General features: G+C 54.2%; 3 protein-coding genes across 3 annotated transcripts; 1 reads left to right on the plus strand and 2 right to left on the minus strand.

Moving 5' to 3' along the window:
- Positions 1-474: 474 nt before the first annotated feature.
- On the minus strand, positions 475-2,403 carry MIND_01286900 (Peroxidase; the record flags this gene model as incomplete). Its single annotated transcript, XM_037369338.1, has 15 exons — positions 475-484; positions 537-561; positions 619-744; positions 793-885; positions 933-961; positions 1,009-1,124; positions 1,176-1,229; positions 1,281-1,521; positions 1,574-1,634; positions 1,684-1,701; positions 1,755-1,796; positions 1,843-1,856; positions 1,915-2,065; positions 2,113-2,183; positions 2,237-2,403. The coding sequence occupies 15 exons, from the start codon at positions 2,401-2,403 to the stop codon at positions 475-477; spliced, it is 1,218 nt and encodes a 405-aa protein (XP_037214544.1).
- An 8,199-nt stretch (positions 2,404-10,602) lies between these two features.
- Positions 10,603-11,908, plus strand: MIND_01287000 (uncharacterized protein; the record flags this gene model as incomplete). The annotated part of the gene is made up of 2 exons (XM_037369339.1): positions 10,603-11,347; positions 11,406-11,908. The coding sequence occupies 2 exons, from the start codon at positions 10,603-10,605 to the stop codon at positions 11,906-11,908; spliced, it is 1,248 nt and encodes a 415-aa protein (XP_037214545.1).
- Positions 11,909-11,951: 43 nt separating this feature from the next.
- MIND_01287100 (uncharacterized protein) lies at positions 11,952-12,678 on the minus strand (the record flags this gene model as incomplete). Its single annotated transcript, XM_037369340.1, has 2 exons — positions 11,952-12,530; positions 12,578-12,678. The coding sequence occupies 2 exons, from the start codon at positions 12,676-12,678 to the stop codon at positions 12,311-12,313; spliced, it is 321 nt and encodes a 106-aa protein (XP_037214546.1). The 3' UTR covers positions 11,952-12,310.
- Between the last annotated feature and the right edge of the window lie 108 nt (positions 12,679-12,786).

Raw genomic sequence — 12,786 nt, forward strand, 5'->3', positions numbered from 1 at the left:
AGAGCCATGACAGTTAGCTGTTTCCGAGCTAGAATGTTCCTGGCGGAGCAGGACAGAAACGCTAAGGCTATACCACTGGTACCGAAGAGCTAGGGAAGACGGGCTGGTGTCGCAATGCCGCTGATGTGCTGCGGCCGGCTTCCGCGCCGGGGACGTCCGGCATCCAGCGGGGAACATGTATTTGCAATCTAAGCGCCCTGGCAGCCATCTCATGATCTCGATAGCACCGAGTTAATCGTGGGATCATGATCCGACGGGGGGGTTTCACCAAAAAAGCCTCTGCATGGGAATCGGGATGATCAACGAGCGGCGCGTGAGAATGAAAACACCAATGTTCATGATTTACGAGACCGCTACCATTTGCTACAACACCGAGAGAGGACACAGACAGGAGAAGAATAAAATCCAGAGAGGAAATGAGCAATCTTAATCCGCAAGAAAATCTACCAGCAGGAAATGGATTAACGCATTCCTCTAAGGTGGGCTGCGATAACCAGTCAGTTGTGGGGCAAACAGGAGAACCGCAGACTACGCACACCGGGGCCACGCTCGTCACCGGACCTGGGAAGTGGTGGTCAATCTGTTTGCCTGTTGTCATCATCAGGGGAAAAGACGTACCAGGCGCGGCCGTGAGCGTGGGGAACGGGGTATCGAGACAGGCAGCTTGCACGTCCTTCATCGTCTTTCCCGCCGGGAGCATCGGTGTACTGCCGGCCGGAAGCGGCTTCGGCACGGGGATGACGTCTGGGATACGGACGTCAATAAATACTGACATGGAAACCCAAGACATACCCGAGCAGTCGGTGAGCAGCGCCCGGATCTGCCCGAGCGTCGCGAGCTTCGCCATCGCCGCGCGGAAGCGGCCGATCATGAGCTCGTGGTCGGCTGCGGGGCGGTTGTGAGGCAAAGCGAGAGCGAGGGGCAGCACGCACTGATGAACGACTGCCACTGGCAGGCGGTTCTGTGCAGAAATTCAGCCAAGGATCAACTGCAACAGTGCACACTCACATGAGGTTCCGCGCGATCGCCGCGTCGGACTGCAGCCGGAACTCGCCGCGGAGCGGGGACTTGAGCTCGCCGACGTTGCTCCCATTGCCCGGGAACGACGTGCCGACAAGGAGCGTCTAGCGGGGCGTGAGTTACCTGCCGATTCGTCGGTGTAAAACCAGACCCACCTCGATGAAGAACTGCGAGTCAAACACTCCCGGCGTCGAGTCGAACGGCGTGCCCTTGGTTCTATCAACACACCACACCAATTCGAAATGAAAAAGTGCGCTTACCGGGATCGTCGGATCGACATGGTCCTGCGCCGCGACCGTATGGCTGACGAGCAGGTCGACGATCTCGTTCGGCGTGAAGCCCGCGTCAGCAAAGCGCAGAAGAATCGAAAGAATCGAGTCCTGTGGTTCAGGGACAAGCTTGTCGGGCGAGGGGCGCGACGAGTTGGAGCGCCCTGCGAGGAACTCCAGGCGGGGCGCCCCGGGGCAGTTGGTTATCCCGACGGCGCCGGCGAATTGGATGCTGATAAGTAGCCACGTCAGTGATAAGATGATCGGCAGTGTAGCCAACGCACAAGTCGCCGAAGGAGACCTTGTGCGCGATGGCATACGGTCGCTGCAAATCCACGATGTCGTCTTGATGTCGATGCTTAGTGCCAGATGATGTTTGCACTCAGAAACATACCGATTCCGTTGTTGGCAGCTGGAGAGTGAAGGATCAGGATTGTACTGCGATTGTTCTTTGATGAGACGTACGGAAAGCGGTTTCTATATCCGAGTGCGCCATGATCGAGCCGTCTATACATCAAAATGAGCGAAGGCTAGATGGGAATCAGCATCCTACCGGCTCCGCCACCGCTGTAACAGAGATGACCCGTCAAATCATGACGATGACAAGCAGCGCGCAAAAACGTACCCAAAGTCGCCTTCCAAAAACATGAGCGGAGAGAACCCGATTGCGTCGTGGAAAGTCAGCTTGAAAACAGAATCAGCATGCAAAACAATACCAGTGCAGCTCCGCGTACACGAAGGGACTGCAAATTTCACGGAGGTGTTGAGCATTCCCGCTGCAGACAACAGACTCGTCAAATACCTCATGAACCTCTTCGCCTACGGGCCGAGATGAGTGAACAGATGCTGTTGGAGAGCAGGGGGAGCCACGAACCGCACTCTCCGCCGTCAAAGCTAGCAAAATCTAAGCACCAACATGCGGCCGCGGGCAGGGGAAGAACACGTACAGATTCTCCTGGATGTCGTCGAGGACGTCGAACCAGACGCAGCACGACGCGTGTGCGGTAGTCCGCCCGCCGCTGCAGGTAGCGCGCTTCTCGGGCTGTCCCGGGGCGGCAGAGGCTGCGAGAGCGAGAGCGAGAGCGACGACGGCCACAAGCAGAGAGGGCTGCATCGCAAGCTGGAAGCACGCTGCAGATATTGGGTGGGTCCCCTTTTAATCGAATGGCTGCGGCACCGAGGCGACGCGTCTATTTTTGCGTCCCGCCGGCTGGAAGGGGGGCCCAGAAATAGCCGGTCGCCGCGTCGATGCCAAGCAGGCTGGCTGCAGCACTGGTGGCGTCCAATGGTACAAGCGCTCCAGAAATCCGGGCACAGATGCAGCTCGGGAATGCACATAGCCAGCACCAGGCACCAGTGCTGCGTCCCGAAGCGGCAATTGCGACACAGAATCGAAGAGCTACCCATGCGCCACAGAGGACAGCGCGTCGAACAACCAGTTCGACGTGCGTGCGGCAATCTAATCTATGCTTCTCGCAGCGTTTCGCGTGAGGCAGCCCATTTTTGAGTGCTGTCCGAAGTGACATCTGAAGACGGCCTGCGAAATGCGCATCGTCAGCGGCCAATCGCGGATAAGATTAGACGCACATTTTGACTTGACAGCGTGGCTAAAACGAGCCGGTCCGAAGAATACCCGGGGCGCGAGTCGTGGTTTCGAGTGCGATAACGGGGTTGCGACAAGCCACCATGTGGGGGGTTGAGATGGTGTGGTTGGCAGTTCGGGAAAGTCGTCTTCGAAGCATATTTCTAGGCGTCGAATGACCGGCGTGTGGGTTTTGTCCAAATTGAAATGCGGTTGGTGGCTGCGAGTTCTATGGGCACGGCTGACAACGAGTGCAATGATGCGGTAGCAACACTTATCTCACCGGTTAAGCCCCTGAAAGATCGAGGAAGCATGCCGAAAGAGAGTGTGGGATTACTCTTTGAGGTCGTTTTTCTCTTCAGGACCGCGGCCCCGCAGTTGCGGGACCGACCCCAGCTGCAACAATACACCATTAAGATATTCAGGCCACTGTCCATTCCAATGTGCTAAGCTGTCGGTGCGTGGGCTGGCCTTAATCGTTGTGGATGACGCGTCGTGACTCAAAACCAGGATCTGTCGACGGCAACCCGCTTTGGCCGTTTGCATCCGTCGAGTCTCTGGTGGATAAAACAGCTCTCATCATAATGAGGGGGTATGTGACCAATAGCCGCTGGAATGCTTATCTCGATGTTCCGGCTTTGTGCAGCGTGCTTGCAGATCACCACTTCCCAGACATCGAGACTTGAGAGCCGCTCAAAGTCCATTCCTTCCTGTCAGTGGATTGGACAATGCAAGTCGAGAGCCCTGAAATCTCGTCAGTTTCTCGTTGCTTTTTACGATTGGACAGCATACCCGCGCAAAATTTCGATTATAACCTCAGACCTAGGTTCTTTAGACACCGTCCCGGAAATGGCAATTGCAGAACTGGAGCGATGCCGAATATGGCGAAAAGATATGCCCGTCATCAACAGAAGGCAGGAGTGGTTTGAATGAATTTAAGAGCAGTTTGATACTAAGCAACATGCTCGACGGATGGAGTGCCTCCGCAAAAAAGGCATAAACGCCGCGAAAAAAAGTCAACAATGGATTCAGCGATCATGGGACAACTACTGCCCGAGGTCGAGTCCCGAGAAACGTGGATAAGAGGTTGAAAGGCTTGTGCGTAACGGATGGTAAATGCGAAAAAGAAATAGAGCGCGGCCAGCGCGACATGGCGGGATTGTAATTGTAGGAGGATTTGTATGGCATGTGTCGACATTGTTCGGGTCGGTGAATACAGATGACTTCGTGGAAGAGTGTGTGTGAAAGGAAGGCCGCAGAAAAGATGGAGGAGGCCTCTTTTGTCTTTGGAGCCGCCAGAGGAAGCAATGGGTTTGCCTCCGGCGATATCCCCTCGTAAAGACGTAGAAACAGATGTTGACGTTTCCGGACGGCGTAGCTGACGAGACATATCCGTGACCGAGTCCCTTCCAGATGCGTTGCTGAATGAGAGGAGCGACATCGCAGGGTAATGCGCGGCGTTGGACTCGCTTTTGAGTCCGTACCATCCTCGAAAGGAGCGGCTTATCATGCTGGAAACGTGCGGAAACACGCGCTGCGGCCCGCGGATGGCTCTAAGAAGCCGGCAGGAGTGTTGCTAAGGGGGGTCCGGGTGGGTGTGGGTGGGCGAAAACCGAGTAGTGGAGTTCTGGTCGGGAGGGAGTAGTGAGCGAAATACTACGAACAAGAGACGGTGAAAACGCACCAAGTTCCACCTCCAGGACATCCCGCCGCGTCTATTCCTTCCCCTCCTTCCAAGTTCAAGTCGGTCAATGTGTGTAGGTTCCTTGTTCAAGTTCGCGCCGACAAGCAAGGACGAGGTCACGAGTCTGGAGTGCTGAGTGAATGATGGGTGAAAAGCATAGTGCTAACCGCGAGTGCATTGCGAATGGGATGTGTGTATTGTGGATCTGGGCGAATGCGAGAAAACAGGCATTCGGTCCGACATGGCCGTCGGGAAGAGGAGTGTCACGGCGTGACTAGTGCCGTGACACTTGTCCTCGACCGCATGGCGGTACGCTCGGCTCTACCTCAGGAGCTCATCGACGCCATTATCGATAACATCTTAGACAAGCCCACGCTCCGCGCGTGCACGCTTGTTTGTCGCTCCTGGCTCTTCGCCAGCCGACACAATCTGTACACCAAACTCGTTCTCCGCGGCGAAGACCTCGACGACTTCCTACACCATGTCGACAACGACGTTTTCCGCATCAGCCTCCGCCGCCTAGAGCTTTACTTCTGCGAAAACGGGCCGACACAAAGGCTCCTCCGCCGTCTTCCCGACTTCCTCCGGCTCACAGAATTACGAATCGACTCGACAATGTATTCCTTAAACTTCCCGGAACTTCATAGCATACAGCGTCTAGAGCTGTGTCTGGTACAATTTGAAAGCTTCACGCACTTCACAGCTATGCTTGCGTCTCTTCCCAGACTGAAGCATCTGGCAGTGGAGGCGATGGAGTGGGCCGCCGCGCGCCCTGGCTGGGCAGCGGTAATGAATACAGAGGTTAATAGCCCACATCCTAGGCTCCAGCTGGAGACGCTGGACCTCAACATTACGACGACGCGGCCCACCAGCGAGGTGTACTTTTTTGACTGGCTGAACAACATGACGACGGCGCCGCGAACAGCCCACCTCGTGCTCAACCTCTCTACCGCACCGAGAATATCATTCGCCCCATTCCACCCGCCGATACAGTTGACCGGCTATCTCCATCACTGCCGTGCGGACATCACCAGCCTATCGCTTTGCTTCGATGTCTTCTGTGAGACGGTCTTATTTTACTATTATAAACTGTTGACAATACATATCTAGTGCAGGCTCTCACTGGACATGCGTTCAACCTCGGCCTTCTGCGTAATCTACAAACCCTCCACATAACCTTCGACGGAAACAGCTCCCTGAGCTCCTGGAAAGCCTTCCTCCGCGACATCCTCCCCACGCTCCTTGAACAGCTCCCCACTGACTCCCCCCTCGCGCATCTTTCCCTCGACCTCCTCGCCCACATCGGCCTCATCGTTCAGCTCCCTCCACTAGACCTACAGCGCCTCGCGTTATGCCTCGACTCTGCACAACTCGGCCGGCTGCGGATGCTCCAATTCACGGTGCTTTGCGTGGGCCATCACACAGACCAACACGGTGACAAGCCTTCAGCTTGTTGTTGCTTGTTTGTGCTTGTTTGCTCATATTTGGTAGTTGTTCCTGATCTCTCCCTTTATGCGTTCCTTAGTTTCTATATGGTTCCTTCTGTAGTTCCTGTTCCTTTCTCCTAGCTCCTAGTTAGTAGGGTATATAAGCCTGTCTCTAGTTAGTTCATCATATCATATAGTTTCCCCCAGCAGAGTTTCCTCAGAGTTCAAAGTCTTCCTGAGTCTTCTTCTCCCTCTCTGGTTGTGCTGTAGCCTTTGGTTGCAGTTAGAGCAGTTTGAAGGGCTCTTGCTTTTCTTGTTCTTTCTCACACCAGTGAGAAAGCTTGTCATTTTGGAGCCCACCAGAGGGTACTTCAAAGTGCATCCGACACACCTCTTGGTTCACAGCACAGCTACGTAACAGTCTCAGAAATCGGTCTATTACTCCCCATCTACTACAGCTTGGATCTACGCTCACTCTACTCCCCCTCGGCTCTCCACCTCGACACCCCCTGCTTCAGCGCACCCCTCCGACCTCCTCTCCAACCCCGCCTCGCCCCTCGCTCATCGCGCTTCGCCTCGCTGCACTTCCCAGCATGCCAACAACCTCCGCGCCTGCCGCCATCCCGATGCCCCGCACGCGGCGCGTTGACTGCACCCACATTCGACCCTTCGAAGCCTTCGGAGCTGCGACGCTACTTCTCGGATGTCGAATACCTGCTCGATCTGGCGCAAATCAGTGATGAGCAACAGCGGAAGAAAGCTTGCGCGCGGTACCTGCCAATGGACGACCAAGAACTGGTCGAAGGCCTTGACGAATTTGCTGACACAACCAAGTCCTGCGACGACTTGAAGATTGCTACGATGGCGCACTATGCTGGCAACGACGAACAGCATCTTTACACGTTGAAAGAATGGGATGCGCACCTGAGTGCCACAGCCGCCGCTGGCATACACTCAGAAAACGACCTTGCCATCTTCTACCGTTCGCTTGTCCGCATGGGCAAGTTCTTGATCTCGAAGAACCGGCTCTCCGAGACCGAACAGAGCCGCGCATGTCTTCGTGCACTTCAGCCCGCATCCCTCCATACTGCCGTCACACAGCGTCTTCAGATTTTACGGCCCAGCATTCCCCTCGACGACCCCTACGACGTGAAAGACGTCTACGATGCGGCGAAATTCGTGCTCGCGGGTTCGTATTCGCGTACGGAGCCCCCGCCACCTCTGCAGCCTGTTTCTGAGCGCCCGCCAAGCTCTGAAAAGCCGCATTCTGCTAGCCAACTCGAAACAGACATGAAAGTGCTGCTCACCTCAGTTAACCAACTCGTCGCTCTCCTCGCCAGTCAAACACGCGAGCCCGTGGTCCAAACTCCAGTCCAAACCTTCTACCATGCGGTCCCTAGCCCTGCGATTGTCCAGCGCCAGCCCGGCTGCTCATACTGCAGCGGAATCTCGCACTTCATTCGCGTCTGCCCACAGATTCGCGAGGACCTACAGAATGGACTAGTCAGTCGCAATAGCGAAGGCAAAGTCACCTTGCCAAACGGACGGTACCCGGCTCGCGACCCACGACTCCCCTACTTACGCGACCGCATGCTGAAATGGCATGCAGAGCACGCCGCCGACCCCACATCTCGTTGTCGATGTTTTCCCCCATTCCACCACTCCCACCACTTCCACCCGAGCTCCCCTCCTCGAATCGTCGTCCGTGAGCGACGAACAACGTCTTGAAGCGATTGCCATCGAGCAGCGCGTGCTGCAGGCCCGTATGGCGGCGAAACGAGCAGGAGAGGAGATGAGGGCGGAAGCAAATGAGTGCACAGCCCCGCCCGGCGATCAGCGATCACCGCCCGAAGGCCGATCTTCCCGCTAATTTCGCCTCGACATCCTCGGACAACTCCTCCGAGCGTCCCGGTTACCTTCCTGCTCCAAGATTTCGCGCCAACGGCGAGCGACAAGCTGTCCCTAGCGACCACAAACCCGGAACCGGTTCACAACACCAGCCGGTCTCCCCCAGCCTCCTTTTCGACCTCCCCCGTGCTTCTTTTAGCCGCGGCGTGTGATGCCGCTTACGTGCAAACGGACCTGGGCCGTTCAACATCTCCGAATGCTGACACGATCACAGTTGATCGACGAGCAACGTTGGCCCTAACTACCGCTGCCGCCTCTTCAACGACCTTTCCCCTTCGCTTGCTGGTGCTTCCGGTCACTCCCCAATCAAATCAACAAGATGCTTGTGTGTTTGATGCTGATCAACTGGCCGCGCTCAGCGCTTCAACGTTTCGAACCTCACTTCCGACACTTGTCTCGTGCTGCGTGTGACAGGCAGATCACCTGACCAGCATCTCTCATTGACTTAATGCCTTCAACAATTCACATATCCTTCATAAACCTTCACCAAGCCTTCCTCTCTTCTCCACCTCCTTGTCAGTGACTGGGGACAGTCACATTTTCAGTTGGGAGGGGATGACAAGCCTTCAGCTTGTTGTTGCTTGTTTGTGCTTGTTTGCTCATATTTGGTAGTTGTTCCTGATCTCTCCCTTTATGCGTTCCTTAGTTTCTATATGGTTCCTTCTGTAGTTCCTGTTCCTTTCTCCTAGCTCCTAGTTAGTAGGGTATATAAGCCTGTCTCTAGTTAGTTCATCATATCATATAGTTTCCCCCAGCAGAGTTTCCTCAGAGTTCAAAGTCTTCCTCTTCTTCTCCCTCTCTGGTTGTGCTGTAGCCTTTGGTTGCAGTTAGAGCAGTTTGAAGGGCTCTTGCTTTTCTTGTTCTTTCTCACACCAGTGAGAAAGCTTGTCAACGGGCAGCCAGCCACGAATCACTACCACCCGGCGGAGGGCTGGGACGCGGCATTAATGGAGCGCGAGGAGATGTGTCCCGCGGAGAGGGTGTTCCGGCGGCAGATTTTGCAGCACCTCCAGATGACAGGCTCCGAGTCGGCGAAGGTGCGCTGCGTCTTGCGGCTCCAGCCAGACACGTCACCCTAGAGTGACTACATGCCCAGTATTTAGGAGCCAGAGTTGGGCTGTAGGTAAGGTCTGGGATAGGCTCTACAGATCGTATAGTATATGATATGATAGGATAGGATAGAATGTGATGCACGGGGAAGATGGGGTTGGATTCTGACCCCCAAATCGACGATGTCTGCGCAAGGGCACAGAAAAGCCGCAAAGGAGGAGTCCCGAGAAACGTGGATAAGAAGTCGAAAGGCTTGGGCGGGGCGACGCGTAAAGGATGGTAAATGCGAAAAAAAGATTTGTAGCGCGGCCAGAACATGGCGGGATTGTGATTGTAGAAGGATTTGCATGGTACGTGTAGACAGTGGCCCTTCGAGTAGGTGAATAATAACGATGACTTCTTGTAGGAGATTGTGTGAAAGGAAAGCCGAGGAGAATGGGAATCACGCCTCTTTTGTAGCTTGATGGGTTTGCCTTCGGCGTTATCCCAGGTAAAGACGTAGAAACCGTAAATTCCGTTCCCGTGGACGGTGTTCCTAGTGGTTCTGTATGGGTACCCGCTGACGAGACATATCCGTGACGAGGTCCCTCCCAGATGCATTGCTGAATGAGACGAGAGGGCGGTGAACTCGCTTTTGAGTCCGTACCATCCCTCGAAAGTAGCAGCTTATTATGCTGGAAGACGCGCAAAAACACGCGCTGCACTGGTAGGGTTCAGGATTGAATTATGGGGGGTTATTAAAACCGGTTTGAACTCCCAGCCGATTTAGAAACCGGTTTGCAAACAGGGATTGATTAAAATTGCCTAAAATGGCAATTTTTGACCTTTTGAATGATTTTTTGGGCTAGCATATGTATTCACTTGGTCTTTTACACCATTTCTCAAGCTTTCAGGGTACCCCTTGCTATCCTAAGTTATATTCTGTGTTATCTGTATATGTTGTGACCCTATCACTGATGTGATGGTAACACTTGGAGCCTTTAAAAGACCTCCAGTGACATTAAATGGAGAGTAACAATAGCTGATTAGGATGTTACCTTTATAGCTGTAAGTATAGCTGCTACAGCATGAGCCAAAGTCTGTCTAAAACCAGTGAATTGCCTAATTTTCCCACGGGTCATGTGTTTTGAAACAGCACTTTTTCTGGAAATAATTAAAAACAGCGGTTTGAAACAGCTGTTTCGAAACGTGGTTTGAAACACCACTTAAATCCTGCACCCTACGCTGCAGCTCGCGGATGGCTCTAAGAAGCCGGCAAGAGTGTTGCTGAGTGGGTGTGGGTGGGCGAAAACCGAGTAGTGGAGTTCTCTCCGGAGCAGTGAGCGAAATACGAAGACCAAGAGACAGTTAGAACGCACCAAGTTCCACCTCCAGGACATCCCGCGGACTCCATGCCTTCTCCTCTGTCCAAGTTATGTGCGTGTTCCTTACCGGCCCCAAGACTGGCCCTGACAAGCAAGAACAGGTCTAGAGTGGTGAGTGGTGAGTGAACGATGGGTGAAAAGCATAGTGCTAACCGTGAGTACATTGCGAAGGGATTGTCGATCTGGGCGAAGGCGACAAGAAGGCGAGAAAAAAGAAGATAGCCATTCGGTCCGACATGACCGTCGGGAAGCGGAGTGTCACGGCGTGACTAGTGCCTTTGCACTTGTCCTCGACCACATGGTGGTACACTCGGCTCTACCCCAGGAGCTCATCGACGCCATTATCGATAACATCTTCGACAAGCCCACGCTCCGCGCGTGCACGCTTGTTTGTCGCTCCTGGCTCTTCGCCAGCCGACACAATCTGTACACCAAACTCGTTCTCCGCGGCGAAGACCTCGACGACTTCCTTCACCATCTCGACAATGACGTTTTTCGCCCCAGCCTTCGCCGCTTAGACCTCTTCTTCTGTGAAAACGGGCCTACGCAGAGGCTTTTCCGGCACTTGCCCGACTTTCCGCGGCTCACGGAATTACGCATCGACTCGACCATGTACTACTTCGATTTCCCTCCACTTCCGAACCTCAAACGTCTGGAGCTGTCCCGAGTAAACTTTGGGAGCTTCTCGCACTTCACCGTGATGCTTGCCTCTCTTCCAAAACTCAAGCATCTAGCACTGGAGTCGATAGAATGGGCAGCAGCGCGGGGCTGGGCGGCGGTGGAGGACGCAGACGACGATGTCCCGCGTCCCAGGCTCCAGCTGGACACGTTGAACCTCAACATCACGGCACGCCCCATCAGCGAAGTGTATTTCTTCGACTGGCTGAACGACAAGACGACGGCGCCGCAGACCGCCCATCTCATACTCAATCTCTCTGTCGCAAGAATCTCATTCGCCACATCCCAACCGATCCTGTTAAATGGTTACTTCCACAATTGCGGGGCGGGTATCACCAGTCTATCGCTTTGCTTCGATGTCCTCTGTGAGACAGTCCTTGATTTTACGCTTGTACTAGTAAACAGCTGACGTTGGATATTTAGTCCAAACCCTAACCGGACATGCATTCGACCTCAGCCTTATGCCCAATCTTGAAACCCTCCACATAACTTTCGACGGCGACCGCTTCGTGAGCTCCTGGAAAGCCTTCCTCCGTGTTATCCTCCCCACCCTCCTCGAGCAACTCCCCACAAACTCCCCCCTCGCACACCTATCCCTTGGCCTGCTCACTCACCACAGCCTCTTTGTCCAACTTCCGCCGCCAGACCTGCAGCGCTTCGCTGCATGCCTGGACTCTGCACAACTTGGCCGGCTGCGGATGCTCCAATTCACGGTACTGTGCGGGGGGCATCACGCAGACCAACACGGGCAGCCGGCCGCGAACCACTACGACCCGGCGGAGGGCTGGGACGCGGCATTAATGGAGCGCGAGGAGATGTGTCCCGCAGAGAGGGTGTTCCGGCGGCAGATTCTGCAGCACCTCCGGATGACAGGCTCAGCGAAGGTGCGCTGCGTCATGCGGCTACAGCCAGACACATCACCCTAGAACCAAACTGTGCGCCCAGGACCGTATCAAGGAGCCAGAGTTGGCTGTAAGTAACATCTGCAGGTCGTATCGGATAATGATGTCTGGGGAAGATGGGGAAGAAAAGGACTATGCAATATACATAAGTGATAAGTAAGAGTTGTCTAAGAAGAGTAAAGAAAAGGTACAAGCAAAACATATGCATGGTGAAGTACGAAAGGATAAAAATATAGTATGCAACGTTTTTCATCCGGGAATGCGGAGAGTGGGTGGAAAGACAATGATAATAGGAATGAAAACCCGCAAATAGTAATAGGTTCCCATCGAATGAGAACGAGCCGCAGCCACTTTGCCACGCTGGCCTCCGACCCGAAGTCGACCATGTCTGCCTCGACCGCGATAAGATGGCAGGTAAAGGCGATGTTAAAGCCGTAAAGGAGTGGAATATGGCGGGGAAATGGAGGGCATATGTCTCGTATTCGAAGGTCTCGATTTCGATGGGAATTGGAGGCAAGTACCGCTGAGGCCTGAGGGAAAAGCGAGAAAGCGGGTATGATGCTTTTCGGGGAAACGGAGGAAGTCGACGGAAGATGATGGGGCGGAGCTGATAGAGGAGGTGTAGCCGATGAGCTTCAAGGTGAAACTGCGCACATATAAGTGTGTTGTAAACAAAAGAAAAGAAATTCGGACACCAGCACGTTCCAAATTAGGCAAGTGGCGAAACCCAAGTCCTCTTCCACTAGTGCGAAGGGTCCCGAGCGCAGATGCATCCAACATGACGGCTTCCACATACGAGGCCGTTTACACGTTTGCGTCGTGGAACTGATGTATGAATCTTCATTCAGGCTTATCCACAAAATGAGCGACGATGAGGCTGCCAATGCCTCAGAAAGAGCCTT

Source organism: Mycena indigotica (genome assembly GCF_014461135.1).
Source record: "Mycena indigotica strain 171206Taipei chromosome Unknown Mind.scaff0013, whole genome shotgun sequence".
Taxonomy (NCBI): Eukaryota; Fungi; Basidiomycota; class Agaricomycetes; order Agaricales; family Mycenaceae; genus Mycena; species Mycena indigotica.